Source organism: Filicampus tigris, chromosome 4 (assembly GCF_054856515.1).
Source record: "Filicampus tigris isolate MCC_2025a chromosome 4, RoL_Ftig_1.0, whole genome shotgun sequence".
NCBI classification, from domain to species: domain Eukaryota; kingdom Metazoa; phylum Chordata; class Actinopteri; order Syngnathiformes; family Syngnathidae; genus Filicampus; species Filicampus tigris.
Window position 1 is genome coordinate 23,618,372 of NC_141220.1, and position 22,953 is coordinate 23,641,324.

The 22,953-nt window shown below is 39.9% G+C and overlaps 1 protein-coding gene across 7 annotated transcripts in view; it reads right to left on the minus strand.

Annotated features, from left to right (window-relative positions):
* Positions 1-251: 251 nt before the first annotated feature.
* The window catches only part of il34 (interleukin 34), a 70,314-nt gene continuing 47,612 nt past the window's right edge, over positions 252-22,953 (minus strand). For 4 of the 7 annotated variants that reach the window (XM_086028376.1, XM_086028380.1, XM_086028374.1 and 1 more), the window contains 6 exons: positions 13,062-13,165; positions 8,986-9,063; positions 8,819-8,896; positions 3,910-4,017; positions 1,625-1,805; positions 252-1,135 (listed from right to left, as the gene is read on the minus strand). In XM_086028376.1, coding sequence (XP_085884502.1) covers positions 1,077-1,135; positions 1,625-1,805; positions 3,910-4,017; positions 8,819-8,896; positions 8,986-9,063; positions 13,062-13,165 — 608 coding nt within the window. In that variant the 3' untranslated portion in view covers positions 252-1,076. Of the gene's footprint in view, positions 1,136-1,624; positions 1,806-3,909; positions 4,018-8,818; positions 8,897-8,985; positions 9,064-13,061; positions 13,166-17,088; positions 17,201-17,291; positions 17,367-22,953 lie in introns of those variants that run through there. The other 3 variants (XM_086028379.1, XM_086028378.1, XM_086028377.1) reach the window with 3 other exon arrangements.

A 22,953-nucleotide genomic window follows, 5' to 3' on the forward strand; every position in this document is an offset into this window, starting at 1 on the left:
TTAAAATTCAAGAAAATAATGTCACAGAAAAATCAATGGATTTTTTTACAATAAATAAAATATGCGATTAACTATGAAAAAATGCGATTAACTACGATTAAATATTTTAATCGCTTGACAGCACTATATATATATATATATATATATATATATATATATATATATATATATATATATATATATATATATATATATATACATACTGTAAAAAAATAAAATAAAATGAAATAATAAAAAATGTTTGACCAGTGGCAATAAGTCCATGAAAAATCGGACTCAATTTACCATTTTTGCACATATTCTCTTGAAATCATGTCTATCAAGCCTCTTCTAATGCAAAGCAAATGCACAGTAAAACATGAAAGTTGGACAGATTCATATATATATTTTTTTGTCAGTGCCCAAGTCTCTTTGTTCACGACAAATGTGCACAATAAAATACAATACATGGATAACACACGGAGCAAAATAGGTAATAAAAGCATAAGGTAGCCAATTATGCTTATATTAGCAGCAGAACGGGGCGTAAAGCGGCGAGGGGGTCGACGGGGGTGGTGGGGGGGTAGTAACCAGTCCTTAGCAATGAAGCTCACAGACATTGCAGTCACTGAAAGTGGCGTTGGTAAACACAGTACACCTGTATGGTTGTACAAAGTCATCCGGTCGTATCATAAACCCAATGTGAAGCACATTGTTTTCAACTCATTTGACATGAACCGGGCAGGCACATACACAAGAGCATTATGGGGGGCCTTTTCAAGGCAAATGGCTGGGAAAGCATTGTCCTCCATGGTTCAAGTTAACCCTTCGGTGTGGATAAGGCAGGTTGCGTTATGCGGTCCATTCCAAACGGACTCCATCTTAGCAAATAATTTAGGTCATATATGAATCATGCATCCAGTTAGATATATGCCAACACGAACATATTAGGGCCAAATGATATATATCATACTATCCAGCAGGCTTTGGGAAAATAATTAATGTGGAAGTGGATTGTCCTTCAAGGTCCGTCAAGGTCAAAGAAAATAATACCTATTCAGAATGACAAGGGACTACCTCACCCCAGTGGACTCCTCTCAGCTATTTGCCTTTGAGGCTTTCTTCCTGCCTTTCTTACAGTGGAAGGAGTCCAATTCTGGAAAAATAAAAAGAGAAAACATTTGTGAAAACAAATTCAGATTCTTATGGAAGGATGTATGGATGTAAAAAGCTGAAATAAAAACAGGCTGTTTGAATCTGCGACTGTTGATATGTCGAACGTAAGAAGATGAATACCTGAAGTATTCAAATTCGGAAATTTCCGAAATTATCAGGAAAATATGCCTCTAAAGTCTCACAAAACTTTATGTATGATATCTCAAAGGATTTCAGCACAGTGACTTTTCTTATTTTGGGTACAGTAGCGTAGCCACATATGCACATCTACTGCGTATGTCTTGGCTGCTTATTAAAATACGTCAAAAGTCAAAAACAATAACAAATATAGCAATGGAATGTCCACTGCATAAATCAGCCCTTAGTATTGATGTGAAGGGACTTGGCCCTTGGCCTTCCAAATAAGGTGAAAAAGAATTGACATTAAATTCTTAATTGTTGCCGATGTGCTAAAATGTCTTATACTCACGATCCTGTGTTTCTGTGGTGGCGAAGCATTCGCTGAAGAGGCAATGCATGGTGTGACAGAAATTGTCCAAAAGTGATTTTGGAGAAGCAAATCTCCAGCTGGACTCTGGCACTCTGTCTGACTCTTCTGTTAAACAATCCCAAATGTCTTGGATTGCACCTGGAAGCTCCTGTTGGAACACCTGTACACAAACACACAGTTTTTCATTTTTCGCGGTGCTCAATATCTCATGAGAAAGAGATCTGCATTGCAAGCTCGTATTATGACACATGAAAAAAAAAAAAAAACGTCACCTTCTACAATTAAACATTCTACAAACTGGATAAAAACATACACAAGGAGCTCACTCATGACTAATTAAGTGATTTGCAAGACCGTCAGCGACATTATTTTCATTAGATGAGATGAAATGAAAATGTTATTTGAGGGAAAATGTCATGCACATGGCTGCATCATGAGCTGTAGTAATAGCCTAACGGCTTATCTAGATGAGCAGTTGGGAAGGATTTTGTTAACAATTGCATGTCTTCACGTCAAGCTAGCAAACCAATGACATTACATGTCTGATGTCATACAAACAAATCAGTTCAAAATATGGGTTTAGTGCAACGTATCTTGTAAACATAGAAACCAGAATGAACTCGAGGTTGTCAAAACATTTGCGGCATGAAACAAACCTCTTGCCAACTCCAGTCATTCTTACTTGGTATATTTGGAAACATCAAAACAACATATGAAAAGATAATTATCAAACGCATTTCAACCACTTCAAATATCCAGAGGATTGCCAAACTAGTGACATGACCTTATGTTAGTTCTTAACATTTTTTTTTTTTCATTTCGTTCACGCCGTTCTTTTTTTTTTTTTTAAAAAGATTTGAGACACGATGGCGAAATATGAAATCACTAGTGTGCACGCTGTTACTCAGCAGGTTTTCGTAAAAGAGCCTGTGTGTTTGATGGCGTCACAAAATTTACTTGGTTGGGCCATGTTAGGTTGAGAGACTGAGGGGAGATTTTCTTCACTTCTCTTCCCAGGTTCTCGCTCCTCAATATACAATGACTCCATTTACATGCAGTCGATAACCTTTTTTTAAACCCGAATATCAGGTTTTTAAAGGCCGTGTAAACACGCGCAAAGACCTGAAAATGCTATTATTCGGCTCTTAAAAAACTTGAATAAGAGGAGTTTCCCCGATGCTGTTGTGTTTCTTCTTGTTTTTTTGTTAGGTAAATGTTTGATCGTGCGAGATTTCTTTCTTGGAGGAATTTATTCTTGTTCGGTGGTGGAACGGAATCTTTCTGTGTCTTCCTGGTGTCTGTGTTGAGATTATCAGAGCACAGCACACGTTGTACGATCAAACTGTTCAATGCCTGATTTTTTTTCTTCATATGTAGGGTCTGTAACAGATTAAATAAATCTTCAGTTTTACAGTAAAACAAATAATTTAAATAATATTTTAAAAATCCTTACCAGCCATTATTCCTTTTACATTTGGTGATACTATTTGTTCATATTTGTTGCCGTTGGCTTTTTTGTGACAAATAGGAGTACCAAGCGTAGATGTAGACTGCTAGGTTAGCTTTGTTAGCTAGCATATTGGTTAGTTGCCATGTCACGTTTTTTTTTTTGTTGTGTGTTGTGTGTAACGTTACACGTTCAGTGGAATGTGAGATTGATTTAATTTCATACTTTTGTGACATGTTACCCAAACAGCAATACTGGATACGGTATGTCAGATGTTGTCAGAGAAACAATTGCTGCTGAGATTGATCATTTCCTGTATGTTTTACTGTTTTGTGTAACTTTAAATTCACAACCTTTTTGCTTCTAATTTCACAACACCGTGTTTGCTTGTTTTTTCCATGTATGCATAAATACTCTTTCATGGCCTGTGACCTTCTAAAGTCTCATGTCTAAATATCAATTAGCCTAAGTATCAGTTTTTGCGATAACTATCTCAGTCCCATTATCCTGAACATAGTCCCCCAGCAACCTACCACTTTACAACCTCTAGACTCCAACTACACTCCAGTCTTTATCGAATCATAAAAAAAAAAAAAGGCACATTTTTATGTCCTGATAATGACTGTCCTACCCTAATTACCCCGTGGGCTCATTCATCTATTCATTCCGAATAATCATAAATAGGATCAATGTGACATCCCTGAGCTTCCAAATGCCCTCGGAGCCTTGTGTTCCGAGGCAAACTCAATTATGTGTTAAATTCCTTCAAGTAGCCAATTAATACTGACATGGTAGAGAAGCATGACCGCTGCCTTACCTCTTGAGGGTGCGACTGCACGAAGACTCCCTCGGCATCTTGCAGACGTCTCTCCAACTCTGTAGTGTAGGGACGTGAAGGATGTCTTTCTGGCATGACTCGGATTATCTGGGAATTGAATTTGTATTCAGGTCACTATTTTGTACATGCAAAAAATATTTCAACATATTTGAGCTGTTTGAAACTTTCAGGCATATTGGTAGCCTGCACAAGCCCACACGCAGCTTGCTTGTTTGTTTGTTTTTTCGCAGGTTGTCGCTGCCACAATAGAGAATAATGTGATATATGTGTAAAATAATGTGTAATGTTTACTATTATGTACAGATATATAAAGGCAAATTACAACTTTTGTAAGATTAAATAAACCCTGGAGTTGACAGATATGCTGCTGCCTCTCTCTGCCTCTGTGCTACAGGAGAAAGGAGGGGGGAGGGGTCAGGGGAGTGTCTTTAAGAGTGCGTTGAGCATCTTTTCCCAACCAGCTACTCTATTTGGAGGTTTTGATCCTTGGTGTAGCTGGTTGTTTTTCCCGCTATTTCAACTTGCCTTGACATCAATGTTCAAAACAACCAACTAGAACTGCAGAGCAATTGGCATAAAAAGATATTTTGGACTGATGTTTTTTTCCATGTGGATTGTGACACTTTACACAAACAGGAAGTGAAAACAGTGCTTCCACTCTGCAGGGAAGATTTTACTTCAAGGTTTTGGAGCAGCTCCATGGTCATTTTTGGGTCATTCCTGGCTACTGGTGACATTTCTGTCCCTAGAATATGAATGTTAATATTTTATTTAAAATAAATGAAATGTCTACGGTGAAAAGCTTTTATTGTAGATCGAGCTCTTCTTTATAAAGACTAACACAAAAATAATGCACGCAAAATATATTTAATGTACTTATAATTACCGGTTCATTTTTTTTTTTTTTTGGGGGGGGGTGTGTGAGTCTCACGCTATTCTAACTAACATTGCATAGCACTGCATTACGTGTGAAATGTTGCCCACTCGGCATCCATTGCAGCCTGGTGATCCTGGAAGGGAGATTCACAACCATCTGTGACCCCTTCTCAAGGTTTCCTCTTTTTCCGCATGTTTTTTTTTTTATTTGTAAATTTTCCTTGCACTCCTGTGGGTTGAAGATGATGGGATGTCGTTAATATTTGTCAACTGTGGTCTTTTGAAGCCCTTTGATACTCGTTTGTGATTAAGGGCTATATAAATATATTTGATTTGACTCATCAGCATTTAAAGATGCCTTTCAGAGCACAGAAGGACACCTCAAATTTGTAAAGTCAATGTTTAAAAATTAAGACAAAAACGTAAATGTAAAAACAAGATTACGGGAATGCAACACTCTGAACAGATGTGTTTTGAATTTGGCTTTAAAGAAAGAAATGGAGTTTGTGTTGTGCAGGTCAGATGGTAATGCGTTCCAGGGAAGGGGAGCAAAGCAACTGAATGTTCTGCCACCCGCAGTGATGACTGGCAGGCACGACAGTGAGCTTTAGAACGGACGCGGATCCAGGGTGCAAAATGATGTGGCAATTTGTATAATGTCTGGCAGGTATGGTGGACTGAGGTTGTGGATGTCATTCCAAGTTAGCAGGAGGATTTTGAAATGTATTATAATTTTAACCATTCGTTCGTGGAGCTGTTATAAATCTGGGGTGAGGTGGTGGAAGGAGGGGGTTCTTGTAATGACCTCAGCAGCTGACTTCTGGACCAGTTGGAGTTTATGGGGGGCGGGGGGGGATTTACTCATACACAGCAGCAGGGGGCGGACTGACAGACTGCTCACCCATTGAGATTTATTAAAATACATATACTTTGGCATTTTTAGTAAATTATTATTAAATTATTTTTTAACTCATTCACATTTTCAGACCCTCTCTGTTTGAAAAATTGTGAAAAAAATATATAAATAAACCCCTGGAATTGAATGGCTGGACTGCGAAAAGGGAAATAAATATGTAAATGGCAGTGAATGAGGTAATTTGCGTTTCATTCTGTTTTTTTAATTTTATTTTATTGAATATTAAAATTTTGGCATATTGTGGTTGTCTGAGGAAGCTCTGAACGTCATATTATTCAGTTTGTCATTTTATTTGAATGTACTGTACGATGTGTCAGTACGATGAGAGAAGCATGCAGAGAGGATAATGGAGTAGCTGGTCCACTTTTTGCCACTTTCCATTTCTGAAAGGGATATTCGATTGAAAAGTAAGTTTAAAGCTCATGGGTAATGGGAATTTGCTGTTTTAAGCGCTGGGGTCCTTATGCTAGTAACTTTCATTTCAGTATCATAAGTAATAACTCAAAATAAGTCGGTTAAGCTACAAATAGCAGTTAATAATATAGTTAGCCTTCATCGTCGGGGGGAGTTTGGATGTGTTAATGGGTTCAAAGCAGTGTATTAAAACAAGACCTCTCAGGTCTCACGCGGTGGCTGTGAAACTTTTATTACTGCTTTATTGTCGTCTTGCCCTGTTACTACTATATTTTAGATTTTGACTTTAGCGCTTTTATATTTTATTATTCATTGTTACTTTTTTAATTTCTAACATCTGATGCTTGAAGTCTGTATTTAAATAAATTATCATTTATTTTTTATTTCAGTGTATTACGTTGCAAGCTCAAGCAGAGCTTGAGAGAGTTGCAGAGCTGGCAGGCTTCCCCTGTCCATATCATGGCACTTTCCACCACTGTCTTCCCGGTGTCCGTCTCCCTTTTTTTGCTGCTGGCACACAGCTCTGATCTTAATTGCATTCCTCCTCTACATTCTCAACCTCTAAAACCAACAGGTCTTCCTTCTCCATCTCTGTGGCTTTGGACCACATCTTTGGCACGATCAGCCCTTCCCTGATGCTGCATTCCTAAGATCTCTTGGTGCTTTAGGCCAGTGGCACCCAACCGTCGAGCAACGGACCGGGGCCGGGCCGTGGGTCACACAGATGAAAGAATAAAAAACATAAAATCGTTTATTTTGAAAAGTGACCGGATTCTCAGTAGGCTTTGACATTACGGTCACCCGAATCCGGTGAATGTCTCAGCTTGAACACCAGCCTCACTTTCTGCAGCTAGTATCCAGCATTAAAAGATGTCAGCGGACGCTTCGGGCTGTTTCTTCTAAAGAGTGCCATCAAGCAGTAGGGGGAGGCGCAACCACTTCCTAGTATAATTGTTGGCTTTTTGCATCCAGCTTTTAGGCTGTTGGCAATGTTATGCCACACAGCTTCAGTGGCCACATCAGGCAATGCAACAAGAGGAACCGGCAGCACCAGACCTTGAGTTTTACCGGCAGGAAGCTGTGGTCAATCTTCGTCGGACATTCCGAGAACTGGGATGTGATTCATTCCACCATATGTCTGTCAGAGATGTCGGTTGTATAGTCTGTGAAGACTCCTCATTGGCTGGTCGGCTAAGATTGGGATTTTCACATCGCCAACAGAAAAGAAGATGTTGGAAGTTTTCCGTGAACCCTCATCATTGGCTTTTGTCCATTTGACTATGGATTTGGAGTTGGCATCTCAAATGGTTCTCTTGCGGGTAACTTTAGATTCCACTGTGGGTTAGGCTGATGTGCCTCCTCCTGGGGAAATGGGTCTTCCCTCGCTCCAGATGCAATGATAGGATCTGCAGCAGTGTGGTGCTCAACCTGGCTATGATCCTTGTTTACGCTTTTAGGATCCCTAATTTTCCACCGCTTCTCTTCAGAACCTGGCAGGGCGAAGCTTCATCTTATTTTGCCAACTTCTTTTTTTTTTTTCTTTTGAAAAGAACAAACTTTAGCGAGACAACCTAGAAGGCTTCAACACAAACAAACATTCATAATAAATAAATAAAATAGTTGTCTAAATCACCCTAGGATTTTAGTGGTCCAAAATGAGGTTTTATATGTGGCTCCAAAACAGCCAGATTTTTTTTCTCATCACGCGTGGGGTTTGAAAGTCGGCCATCAATTTAGAAATCTTGCCGTGTAAACCAGGCTTTACATCATAGCTGCCAAATCACAAATGTGTTCTGTTGCCCCACTCAATGCTACTTTTGTTTGTGTTTTTTCTTTCTAGACATTTGTTCCCATTTTTATTTCATTACATTCTTGGGGGTGTAATTGTGAATATTGCCGATGTGTCTAATTTCTCTGTTGGGCAGAATAAAGTATCTATCAATCGAGTTTGTACAACTCTCAATAGTCAATAGTTTTAAATAGCACACGTGGATTGTGACGGTAAGCCTGAATCAGGGCTGACAAATGTTCTCTTTTGGCCTCTTTAAGTGTGCTGTGGTAGCAGCGTCAGCAGTCATTTAAAAATTGATGAGATCATCAGCTTGTCTTTCTTGACCTACTTTACGTTCGGCTTTTTTGTGGCACTCCTGTTTAGCGGATACTGATTATTCCCTTTGAGGCGAATTTGAAATCGGTTTAAGGAGCAGTTTGAAACTGTTTTGAAGGACGTCGGCAAGCGCTACTAATTCTGAAGACCGCGGGCAGATTGGATGGACTGAGAGGCTGAAAACTGATCGGCCCAAAATCCTAAGAAACATCCCGAAAACACAAACCAAAATAGAGAGAATACACTGTTGGGAATGAATTAATATAATTTGATTGGACAAATATTGGAATTTCGGTTGTAAATAGGTCAGTGCCTCTGAGTGTTTGGGCCAGGAGAGGCCTTGCTGGCCCTTATTGTCTCCAACTCAGGACATTGACGGTGGGCAAAAGTACTCGAATACCACCAGAGTCTTTTCTGTCTAGTGCAGTACACTGTCGGCTCACGTGACACATTACATCACATACGATGACCATTCACATTCAAGGTTTGGGAACTTCCTGGTGCCACTGTATTTTTATCCCTCACAAAAGCCATCGAGCATCAATGCGGCAGTTAGCTCAGAAATGAGGGCTTACCCTTTTTAACACGCCGTGATTAACAAGGAACCACATCTTCTGGAGGTGAAGATCCTCCAAGTCGTCCACCCGTAACTTCTAAAAGAGAAAAGAGTTGAGCAGCTGTTCAACAGAAAGAAACAAACTGAAATGAAATGTTGACTCAAGCGACGTATTAAAGCGTTTACCATTCTGCTGATGTTTGATAGTTTAAAAACTTCCTCGTGATGAACCCTGATGGTGTAGTTGATAGGGAAGTTGTGCTTCTGCAACACATAAAGAACCACTACAAGTTTGTAATTCGTACAATGACGTGTTTTAAAGATGCTATGTAACTAACTGTCATTTGGTTATTCAGTTACACCTTTTGTTTCTTATCTTTTACACGTTTACATTTTATGGAATTATTTATTGCATTATGTTTGCATAGATAGTATCGCACTGAAAATCCTTTTTTATTTTAAAACAGTATTTTTAGGTTATTGCCCATTTCCCTTCTAACGAGCAAAGTTGGGGTCTTTGCTTGTTAAAGAGGAAGTCAACCCAAACGTATTTTTTTCAAGAATATGTTCGATGCAAGACCACTAGTTGAAACAAGGCATTCTGATAAATATTGCGTTTGTGGAATAAAAGTTAAGCCACCCGTTTTTAGCCATCGCTCGGGGCGGCCATTTTGCCACTTCTGTTGACTGAAAATGACCTCACAACTGCTCAGGGCTCAGGTAACGACCAATTACGGCTGACCTGTTTTCTGAAGCCGAGAAAAGCTCAGTCGACAGAAGTGACAAAATGGCCGCCCCCTGAGATGGCTAAAAAGGGGTGGATTTTGCTGCGTAACTCATATTCCACAAACACAATATTAATCAGAATGCCGTGTTTCAACTAGTGGGCCTGCCGGGAACATATTCTTGAAAAAAATATGTTTGGGGTGATTTCCTCTTAAAGGACTAAGCAATTGAGGGAAGCTCCTTTTATAGCCAATCATGCCCCCACCAGCTCCCAGTTAGCCTGTTCACCTGTGGGATGTTCCAAACTGGTGTTTGATGAGCATTCCTCCACTTTCTCAGTCTTTTTTGGAACGTATTGCAGCCATAAAATTTGAAGCTAATGATTATGTGCAAAAACAATAAAGTTGATCAGTTTGAACTTTAAATATCTCGTCTCTGTAGTGCATTCAATTACATCTAGGTTGAACATGATTTGCAAAGCATTGTGTTCTGTTTTCATTGACATTTTACAAGACAAAACACTTCAGTAGTCTACACCATTGTAAATATTCCACGCCACTCCATGTGCTTTTGATGATCAAAGCCTCAGCTCTAGTGCGGGTTCCTGAAATAGCAGCAGCTGGTTGGATGTCTCACATCGACAAACCAACACAGATTCACATCGGAGACCAGTGACAATGACCGCTTTGGTGGGCAGTGAGTAGCAGACAACAAAGTACACTCAGCAAATATGAAGACATATGTTCTTGCACACATTTTGCACAGACTGAATTATAAGATTGAACTATGTTCAAACACCAGGTCTGGTCTCAATGAATGGTCTCATGCGGTCATAATTCCTCAAAGAATTGTGGCCTCCACTCTCATAGACACCGTCTCTGTACTCTGTGTGTTAGCCATTTGAAAGAAATGGGCGCCTCTTCCTGATTGGAAACCTCCTTTACCTTTAATCTCAAGATATTATTTACTCAAATGAATGAGTTATCCATAACTGGTCCCATGTGAATGCAAGTGCTAACCAAAAAAGCAGCACCTACTACCACCTCACCAACAGTCTTGCAGATGGAGTGTGAGTCTTACCAGCTGGCACAAATGAAAAATTAAAGATGACCAGTTATGTAGAGACAGCATTCTACCCGCACTTGTGCTCGCGCCAGTGTGGTGTGCGTCATGTGTCACCATTTGTTGAAGAAAAATATTCCAAAAAGTGAAATACTACTAAGCATTATTGAAAAAATATATTTCTACAAAAGGGGCATACCCCGAGCAAATGTCTAGATATCACTGTAATTAAGTAAGTTGTCATTCAGACCACATTGGGAATTACGGAAAACATGGTCATATGTTCTCCATTTTCTGTCCCAACCGCTGTCAACATAAGAACTAATACTGTAACTGGTCTAACTGAATTGAGCAAGTTTAAGAACAGCAGTGTCGTAAGGCACAATTTATTCAAAGGAGTTTTGAATTTGGTCTAAGATTATAAAATGATTATATATTATTATATTCATATAGCTGGAAGCTGGTGGGGCCAGGCAGACCAGCCTATAGACGGGTACTATAGAAAAAAGGCGAATGACAGCCGATGGAATGCTGCAGACGGATGATGAATAACGGACGCTCAATTTGTAGTAAAATGCCCAGTTCTGTGTGTGTGTGGGTGTGTGTGTGCGTGTGCATGTATGTATATATATATATATATATATATATATATATATATATGTATACATATATACATACATACATACATACATACATATATATATATATATATATATATATATATATATATATATAGTCCCCGTCGTTAAAAACTGGGAAGCATCTACATAAATTGTTATAAATTCTTCCAGTGTTTACCTGATTTCGATGTAAATACCCAGAAATTGAAGCTGAAGGTCTGCAGTTAAAGTGCATCCTTTTTTGTTTTTTCAAATCCATTATGATGGTGTTTCGAGTAAAAAAAAATATGACAACTGCGTGTGCTCAGGTACGAAGAACGAAGAAATGAAGTTAGTTTCAGCATAAGCTGAGCTCATTCACCCATAATATGTTGCATGCTGTCAGGGCTTTCAAGGCCTCCTCTGCTGGCCCAAACACTTTCAGAAGCACAGACCTACATTTACAACTTACATGAAATGGTAACAATTTCTTTCTGACAGACTTTTGTCGTCATTTCATAGCATGTGTCTTGACCGCATGGCTTCCAGTCGTTTGCGGGTTAACACAGTTATAAGGATGTTAATCGTTGTCATGTGTACAGTATGTGTGTTTGTGTTACCATTAGTTGAATGTGTCATTTTTATATAAGACAGCACAGTACAACTTTATATATATGGCACATTTCAGCTACAGATGTAACAAAGCACTTTATATTCACAAAATAGCAATACAACAACAACAATAAAGATAGTGAAAGCAATAAATTACAACACAAAATTATCATATATGCCGGAAAACAGCAAAAAAGTGTATGTAATGCTCACATTTTTGTCACACTGTCTTTTGTTTTTGTTGTTGTTGTTGTTTTTTTTAAACAAACCGTGAGTTTAGGTTGTGTGTAAAATAGTCACATCCGGGTCAATTCCTGGTTTTTATCTACAATGCGGTGAGCGTTGCTGATGAAAAAAAATTATATATAAATAAATGACGTGACATTACCGACTGTGGCATGCATGGTGTAGATTTCTCTGTAATAAAATATAACACCACTGTTAAGTGTTTGTGAATGCTGTAAATGGTTAGAGTACATATTGGTAAAGAACAATTGGCCACTGAGGGTGATCGATTGGTCATTAAGGCATCAGTCGTCGATCACCAATTATGTACTTTTCCACAAAAATCGGCCAAACATGATTGGTGGCTGATTGATTGGAGCACCCCTATCAATTACAGTATTATCAAACATTATTTGTTTTTTTAAGCATGATTTTCTGTCAAGAAAATTGTTCTCTACAGTCAAATTTAGGGTTAGCAAACCAGTGTGCTGTTTTAGTTTTTTACGGTTTCTCCAATTTTTTTCACTATACAATCCTGGTAACCTCAGCTGCCAGTATTGTACCTTTTTTGACGATTTTTTTTTACAGTGTAATTTTGTGAAATATTTCCAAAAACATGATGATTAGTAGATGTTTATGAAATTCATGCTCATATTCTACGTTACTTCACATCCTGCACCTCCTGTTGGCTAAATCCACGAAACCAAGTGGCACCCTGTTTAGAATAATTTTTATCTTTAGTTTTCTCAGGCCACTGGACTTCCTCTGTAGTCATCTGTTGGCTCACATTGTAGAAATGCTATTTTTGATATTCACTGAGCTCAAGATTCTTGCCGTGATTGTTGTCAAAAATAGCTGAAGGGCAAATCTTCAATTTGGATAAAATGACCAAACAACACACAATTGACGATTGAAAAAAACAGAAGTCAGTTGATCCATCATACATTTGTATGACTTGACCACTTGTGTTTGGCTCCCATCAACTCCCAAGAAAATAGTTCATGTGGCACAGTCGTAAACATGCCATCGATCTCTTACCATGTAGCGTCGCCTGTGGCTCAGACTGTCATCAAGCGTCCTCAAGGGAGTGCACATGCTTGGCGGTGTTGGTGCCATCAGAACAGGCATGAACAGAAACAGGCCTATGAGGACAAAATGAACAAAAAAATCGAAAATCAAGGATAGGAAGTCCTGGTAGTGTTCAGAAGAATGTCAAGCACAAGGGTAATAGCAATTAGCTAATACACATAATGACGTTTATTAAATACACATTTCCATCAGTGCGAATGTGAGCATGAATGATGGATGGAATGTTGCTTTGATACATCTTTTACATCTTGAAATCAGTTGGACACACACAGTGGATCATCTAGACTGTTTAATTGAGGTGGCAAAGGGGTGGTAGGAGGTTCAGTTGGGAGTTTAAAGGTTATAACCCCCACATGCACGCACGCACACATTTCAAATTTGGGTCATTTATCTTAAAGTTGAGCACTAACCCAGTTCTCGCAGGCTATGCAAAACAGTTCTAAACAATTACAGCTTGAATTTTTATTCGAAATATTTCACAGTCTACAAGAAGTCAGTCTTTCACACGTTTCTACATGACATATATTCATAAAGACCTTTAAGCAAATTTAAAACGGCAGTTATGGTGGCCAACAAAATACAGTCCTTGACTTCGGCGATGACGTGATGTCATCGTTAGTGATGTCTCCACGAAATGAGATATTAAAGCCTCGCCGCATATTTTCCCCCAAATACTGTATTTATTCCTACCTCCTACGTAATTGCTTCACTGTAGAAATGCCCCGACACGCAAGACCACATTTACTCCGATAAACAATACGTCGTGAGTGACGTCGTCTCTTCTGTGCATGCGGGTCACTTTGGCGACGCATGTGTTCATACAGCAGACAAGATTGATCATATCTCTTACGGAGGTTTCAAATGAGCACCATTTTAGGTTGTTTGGAATTTTTTGATCCATTTCGAATTCATTTTCCTTCCTGGTGAGATTTGTTTAGTCATGTGTGAACATACTATTCAAACACTAGCATCTAGAAAAGGTGGTCACGATTCCAACCGAACTCTCTCGAGATTCAGTTGTGGTGAGAAAGCCATTCCTTCTACATTGATCCAACTTGTCAGTGACTGTGAACAAGATAAGCAACAGAGAACAGATGAATGGATGAAGCTTTTAAGGAACCACAGCAAACAAGCCATAAATTGCGGGAGCGTGTTCAATTACCAAGAGGAGTCCGGCAGTGCTAAAAATGGCCTGCCCTGGCTCTCACAGTGTTTGAAGTGAGAACTTAATATTATTGCAGAGTTTTTTTCCTTTTCTTTTTTTTTTTTTCCGAGCATCATGTGGAGTGCTCTAAAGCATGCTGATATTGGACTCTGGAGAATGTCAGGATGTATTCTGAGAAAAGGTGAATCATGCTTAAAGGCTAAAGTGAAATCACTTGCGGTTTCCAGATCCAAGTATTTATTGTCTGTTATTTTGCTGTTGCAAAGTTGAATGTCCTCCGCTTTAACGCGGTTCCATCCTGACTTCTGTGAAAAGTGTAATCGGTCACCCAAGCACGTAATTGCAGTGTTAAACGCTCTCATATGTTAGCTGCTTAGCATTTAGAATGAATTCTCCGTCTTTTCTCATGATTCCATCACGCGTATGATACTTGTCAGAAACGTAACTTATTCGCCGCCTCGCAGGCGTTGATTACTGACATAGGAGTGACTCCATAATGTGTTTTGGGCGCGCTAACAGCCAGCCAAAGCTGTTGCTAGCTAGCTGCTTCAGTGTAACTGGCACAGAGCTTCCCTCGACCTGTGACTACCTGCGGTAGGTGTCGTAAGTCTAGCAGAGCTTTTTTCGGAACCGTCTCTCTGGTTTTTCTTCTTCTTCTACTTTCTTTTGTTGGTTTGATTTTCAATTTTGGTATTTAATGTGTATTCATGAGGCACAAAATCTACCTGGCAGGCAGATGTACCGGTACTTGAGTCAGAGTTTATTTGCCATATTACAATGTTCAAACAAAGTATATAATGGTTGGATACTTCTTTCTTACACACCTGCATTGCCCCTTCTTCTCAATTCATTAGCTCCTCAGAAAATTATGTACAATATCTTTTATTCACGTGTAAGCCCACAACGAACAAAGGTTTTCAGCCCAGATTTAGAGTACATGTACTATGCGGCTTCACTTTTTTTAAATTTGTTATTTTTGGTTCTGGAGACCAATTCCAAGGGGTCCATCAGCCAGCAGTGCATGGGATGTTTCCAAAGATCTCTGTGATGCAGATGTGAAGGAATAATTATTTAATAGTTATCCCACATTTGCTTGTTATTAATCACCAAAGAGCTGCCACATGTTTGCCTATCATACTGAGGTTGAATGAACATATAATCCTGAGTGATTTGATAACGTTATGCTCATATAGTGTTGTGCGGTTTAGTCGTTTTAGATTAAAGCAATGCTATTAATGGTTTGCAAAATATATATTTGTGTGAAATGTTATTGCCCTGCAATGAAGAAGTGTGCTTCTGTCGCAAAGAGAAAATGTGAGAAGAGGAGGTGAAGATGGAAAAGCAGGGGAGCGCCACGAGGGAGTTGACCGTTCTTATATCATTCCTCAACAGCTGAATTAACGAAATGCTGATATGATATTTGTACACATGTACACAGTAAGAAACACACTCATAGAACTACAAGTTCACGTGTTTCCAAAAGCTTTCATGAACCCCACCCTTAGGTTGGAAACACCCATGTTATCAGGGACTCCGAAACTCAATAAAAAGAAAGGGTAGCGAAGCCTTTTTAGAACTTAGAGAAAAGTATTGCTTCGCGGACTGTTGCGCAGCAGTAAAGTGTGTTTTCTCTTCGCTTCTCCTTGCAAGCTGGTAACAAAAGAAATTGAGCGTCTTCCCTCTTTTTGGTGTCTTATTTTGAAATGTCTAATTGGTTCAGTTTCATTTTTCCATTCTTTTAAACCAGGGGTCACCAACTCCAGTCCTCGATGGCCAGGTTTTCCATCTCTCCCTGCTGTAACACACCTGTTAAAATGATCAGGATCATTATCAGGCTTCTCAAGAGCTTGCTGATGAGCTGATCATTTTAACAGGTGTGTTACAGCAGGGAGAGATGGAAAACCTGCAGGACAGGTGCCCTCGAGGACCGGAATTGGTGACCCCTGATTCAAACACTCAATCAAAACCACATGTCCATCTTATGAAGGTTTCACAATTTTTTTTTAAGATACTCAAGTTGTTCATATGGTGAGACGGAATAGGCGGTTTTCACAGGGTGGCAGCGGCCACCTTTAACAAATGCCTTTCCACCTCAGATGCCACACCTGTTGGAAATGAACCTATCAATTTCTAAATTCAAAATGTTATTATAAATGTTCCTTTTGTCTCCATAGTGTGTATAAAGGGCGTGTTTACAATTTTCTCCCACGCCGATCCACCCTTCTTTCAAGAAGAAATGGTTGCATCCTATCGTGCCATGCACCAATTAAGTTAAAAAAAACTTTGACCATCCCAGGTGGACCACAGACTGTCCGGTAAGATAGAAAGTATTTGTGGTTGCTGTAGTCTATATTTAATGTTTTCAAATGGTCTGTCAAGTGTGACAATTTACGTGGAATGTAGTCAGCAGCAGTATTTATAGATAGTTGGGATTATAGTGAGACGCCGCAGCAGCGCTATCTAGTTTACATCGAGGTAGTGTGCCTGTCTATTCTGAACGGTATTTTAAAAAATACATTATAACGTCTTCCAAGGTTCATGAGAAATGTTAGAAAGTAAACTCACGCTTTTTTTTTGTACAACAAAATACAGCTCCTGTATGGCATAGTGACATGATGTAACGGCGCTCTCTCTCGCGAACAATGTTTTGTGTTCATGAACTCGGATATAGAAGTACTCAAAGTAACAGAACTTCGTGTTCTGAAATGTTTATCACAACCTTTCCACCCCATGAGAACATAATAAAACATCCATAACGCAGTTCATTACAATATTGCATTGAGAGGATCAGAGCAGTGCACAATTACTCACACGCGCAGTTTAGAGGTAACAGAGCAGAACTGATTACAGGGAGTCCTCATTTTACAAACGAGTTCCGTTCCTACACTGGCGATGTAACATGAATTTCCGCGTATGTCGGATTTCACCGTTAAAGTCGAAATTTACGTCAAAATACTTCGTATAAAAAAAACGAAAATATTTTAAAATAAAAAGCATAAGATGCTGTACTTAACATTACTGCTGAAAAGTGGATGGAGAAAGAGGAGAGGAGGGCGAAAAAGCAAAGCTATTGCCGGCGCGGACACGATCGGGACATTCTGCGCATGCTCATTGCTCAACCGCAAGGAATGCTGGTCTTTGTAGTACAGGAAGTGCTTGTATGCGAAAGTGCGTTGTTTGGCGCGAAACTCATCGCAAATACAGAAGCAGAGGTAAACAAGCTCAGAGATGCAGCACAAAAGCACACTTTTGAAGTGAGGAGGAAACCGGCTGCTTCATTCATGTGGTGAGTGACATGAATATCAAGTGTTTTATTGACAGTTGAAAGTAACGAGCGGAAATGACGTTCGTTTGAGTCATGACGCCGTGTGTCGTGGTACACATAGTGGGTTGTTCAAATGCCGGAGCAACTCTGTCCGCTCAATCATGCGAATGGGATATTCACAATGTTTCAGAAATCGGAATTTTGACCTTAACCCGAATATTGACTGCATGTAAACGTAGTCACTATGGTGCTGGGTACAAAACTGAGGAGGAGGAGGCACGGGCGTCCCAAATTCGAAACGCCGTATTTCGAGGACTGCCTGTATTAAAAGATTATTGCGTTTCCTTAATTTGAACATTTCATTCTAGGCATTGTCTTCTCTTTTTACTGCAAACATTCCAGGTAAAACTGTCTAGAACTGCCAGTGTAAGGTGGGAGTTGTATGAATGGGGGGGAAAAATCCCTCTATACCAGGGTTCACAAACCTTTTTGACACTATGGGCTCTATTTTCCAGCTGTGCTCGGGATTAAAACTGTCTTGATATTTGGGGGAGGTTGGTTAACCTTTTGTTGCCATGCTGTTCGTTCGTTTGACATGCACCCAGCACATTATCATTTTGGTGGTAGAAATTAGGGACGTTTCAATCAGGGTTTTATGCTGCCGATTCCGATACCGAGCCGAGCATACATGAATGTGATCAGCCGATACTGATACCGATCACATGGATTCTGTGTAAAATTTTTGATTAATTTTTATGCTACACAGCTACGCCTACCGATTTTTCTTTCATATTTGATTTTTTTCATATTGATTGATTAATCAGATTAAAAAAAAACATTTGTTAAACATCTGTCTTTATTATTCAAAAATCAAGACATTGCTTCTAACTGACAAAGAAATTATGATTCACTTAATGGTTTGGTCTGTAACATGTCAGAAAATAGGGGGACATGTGGATCATTACTTTACTCAAATAAAAGCAGCTGTTTGTAAATGTCCTATATGGATTTGAATAAATAAAGAAATATCTTATAAGACTGATTACTGAAAAACTACAGCGACCAAACTTGCATGTCTGGTACAAGCCCTGCAGACAGCGACCACTGCCCACTGTGAAACTCTTTGTGGCGATCAAACATTTCCAACTATTGAGCGGAGCGCAACAAAGCCAGAGGCTAAGGCTAGTCCGCTGTTGGTGGTGGCGTTTCCAAAGCAAAGGCAATGCTTGTGCATTGAAAAGAAGCCACAGCTTGTTGAATTCTCAAATGATTTTAATGAGGCTGACTTTTTGTCAAAACCAAAACATGTGCTATCAGTGCAGAGCATACATACTTGATTTTCTGGGGGGGGGTTTGTGACGCCAATGAAAATGGAACACAGCAACACTTACGTTGCAGTAAGCACACTGCACAGGTGTGTCAGACCAAGCCGTTTGAGTGAACGGCGTGGCGCATTACATTTATTTAATGAAGTTATAAGGACGTTAACACAGACACAAACAATTGCAGTTAAGGCAGTCTCCAATTGCTAGTTTGTCAGATCTGTGATCTCCCTAGCCAGCTTTACATCATCCGCCTGTGGCGGTCCACCACGCGATGCCTGCTTGCGCGTGTCTGCTAAAAAAAAAAACACAAGGAGCGCAACATTAAAGTAGAGCCCGGAGAGGTACTTTTGGGCATTGATTTATGTAAAGAGTTCCATATATGGTTCTGGAAAAAACAAGCATACTGAAGTGATTTGGGAGTAAGTCATTTCCTCATCATGAACCCGCTTGCTCGTCCCTGTGAACAATGCGGTTGAGTCATACACCTCAATACTGTCCTTTGAGTTATACGGTTTTGTTTCAGGGGAAGGGAAGTCAACGAAAATTTTTTTTTTAAGACTATGTCCTATGCAAGCCCACTAGTTGAGACAGGGCATTCTGATAAATATTGCGTTTGTGGAATAGGTTAGTGAGTGTTAGTGTTAATCCACTCGTTTTTAGCCATCTCTGGGGTCGGCCATTTTGTCCAATCATGGCTCAGATTCAGAAAACAGGTCAGCCGTGATTGGTCGTTGTGAGCAGTTGTGACGTCATTTTCAGTCAACACAAGACAAAATGGCCGCCCCCACAGATGGCTAAAAACGAGTGCATTTTGCTGCTTAATTTATATTGCACAAATGCAAAATTAATCAGTATGGCGTGTTTCAACTAGTGGGCCTGCTGAGAACATACTGTATTCTTGAAAAAAATATGACTTCCGCGCTAATATTTCCATTTCCAAATTTTCACCAATGTGAGATTCACAAAGAATAGTACCAAGAAAAAATAATAATAAATTAGACAGTTCACTGCGGCTACTGCCCGAATACAGCCGAGATACGCTCCAGCACGCCCGCGACCCTTGTGAGGATAAGCGGTTCAGCTTTAATTTTTTACAGCGTTCGTGACCAGTCACTTTGTCGTACAAAGTAGTTTGCATGTTTCGTCAGGTACTAGTGACTCTTGACATGAAATTTCTTGAAAACAGCCCACGTCTCAGTGAACTAGACAGTTGTTTTGTATTTGAGTGAAAAAATATTCCCACATCCACTTCTCCACTTCTTGGCTACACTATCTATTTTAGAAATGCCTGGAAAGGGCCACACAAAGGTCATTCAGTTAGGGGTGTTTGGAGGTTTTTCCGAAAGCATCCAAGAGCGTGGCCACAGGTCTGCTACAATCTTCTGGTGAAATATAAAATATCTTTTTTTTTCTGTATTTTCTACTGCAGTCAATAGTACTGACAGGCCACACATTATCAAATTTATGCCAAGGGCTGCGGGCCGGTGGAAATTCGAACACGGGCTGCATTTGGCCCCCGGGCCGGACTTTGGACACGCCTGCTGTAAATAGTCAGTGACCCCAAAATGCATCGTCCCATTGGCATTGTGTAAGCACTGCCTAGATAACCATTTGCAAAGGTGCACTAAGACACTTCAGACATGTAGTAAGACATTTTCAATTTGATGAAATCAGTGATACATTTTTCAAGATGGCTGCCGCTAAGTGAGTGGGTCCACCAAGCTGCAGTCTGCTGGCTCAAATATTTTTGCCAATGGAGATTCCTGATTCACGTAGATATATTTTTGACAGCCGTCATAGAGAGACCCTCAAAGCCAGCCTCGCTCCACCACCATCGCCATCCTGCTTGTCGCAGTTGAGGAGTCGACGGCATGCGTTCGGCTAAATTCAAATGAACTGAGAAAGGAACAAATCAGGTCATGAAGTGATTCCATTCATTGCGTTCAGCCAGAAAGAATCGTTGATTTGAACAAATCGTTCATGAATGAGGCCTAAAATTGTGGCTTGGTGGATGTTTTCCATGTCAGTACTTAGAGTGAAAGCTCTATTGGACACAAAATCATAGCTGCTCGCAGACACTTTGAAAGGATTGGATGGCCACACAAATGCTACAGGATTCGCCCCAAAATGCATCTTTGTGGGTGTCTACAAAAGTTCAGTGGCTCTCAATACAACGAAAGCATGGTTAAAAAATGAATAAATAGTCCCGCTGGCACAAATTACAATTCAGTCTTCCAAAATTGCACATCTTACAGGAGCATCACGAATCCCAATAGACATTATTCTCTGCTTCAAGGAAGACGAGGGGGGGGGGAATAGTTTTACTGATGCATGTCAAAAACAGATGTGGAAGTCTGAGTTCACAATTACAAGCAACTCTGGCCCTCTTGCTATGCTACATAACAGACCACCCACAACCATACAAATGCTTGACAGTAAATAGCAGACTTCATAAGCAGCTTTAAATATGACAAAACTCTCTAAGCAAGAATCATACAGTATCTCTAGCACCGCTATGACAACTCTTTTGGGTAACATTATGCCGCTTGATACGACACTGGCGATGAAACAAGAGTTCAGAACATTCGTAGAGCAATTCTCTTATCTCATTAAAAATAAATATTTTTAAAATAGCACGTCATGTACAGCTGTAATGACATATAGAAGTCAACCCAAACATACTGTATTTTTTTCAAGAATATGTTCTATGCAGGCCCACTTGTTGAAACGTGGCATTTTGATCAATATTGTGTTTGTGGAATATGAGCTAAGCAGCAAAAATCAACTCGTTTTTAGCCATCTCAGGGGGCGGCCATTTTATCACTTCTGTCGACTGAAAATGACATCAGAGATGCTCAGGTAACAACCAATCAGGGCTCAGCTTCAGAAAACATGTGAGCCGTGATGGGTCGTTACCTGAGCAACTGTGATGTCATTTTCAGTCGACAGAAGTGACAAAATGGCTGCCCCCCAGAGATGGTTAAAAACGGGTGGATTAATTCATATTCCACATACGCAATATTTATCAGAATGCCTTGTTTCAACTAGTGGGCTTGCATAGAACATATTCTTGAAAAAAATATTTGGGGGTTGACTTCCACTTGAAGCTAGCGGCTGCCAGCAAACACGAATGCAACGAAATGTTGAGAGATTCCGTAATATGAGACGCCATTAAGGCAAGGAATGTCTTTTCCTGACATCAATATGTATGAATCCCTGGTTTTTAAATCCTTACATTTCTTAATATTGCATAGAAAAGAAACGTCTGGGATCATAGCCATATGTCTTAGTCGAGCTTTAACTACAAAAGTGTTGCAGCACTGCATGGCAGTGATGTGTAACCTCACCTGCTCGCTTCTCAGTTTGCCTCACCGTGAACTGCCCCGGGCAGTGTTTCTCACTCATTTCTTTTGTTGCCGCGCTTTGAACGCCAGAGATTTGGACTACACGTCAATCACACGTCAGTCATGGCAGAGGGGGAAAGTCTGCCCTACGGCTTGAAAATTGCAAGAGCCCAGCACTGAACGCTTTAACACGTTCCGCAATCTGGTGATGTTTATTTAGAGTCTGAGCTATATCGAGCCTGCATGGAGACTTGCTACTTAATTTGAGTTCAATTGATTCACACGGAATCATGCATTTTGATGTTTATTCCCAATGGCAGACATCCCCAGCTTGCATGTGCTAGCAACAATGTGTTTCTCTTTCTTTCGCCCTTGTACTTATAAGAGGACACAACGATTGTAGCGTGACATGATTCTGAGAGACAACCGTGATGATTTAATTGTAGAAAAACAATGCAACCGGACTTTGGAAATGTGTTATGGTCTAATGAAACCAAGGTGGATTTTTATGGTTATAATTCTATAATGTACTGTGCCACTGAACTAGACATGTGCATAAATTGAAATTCTTGGCAGTGTCCAGAATAGTTACGGCTCCAGGATTTTTTTTCCTCCTGGAGGCTGAAGCGTGGCTGGACCGATGGGTCTGAAAGATAATTTATAAATATATTTTAGAATATCAAATAAAATGCTGGCGGGGTGAAACTGGAGCTAGACAGATTTATGACGGCACGATAGCCAT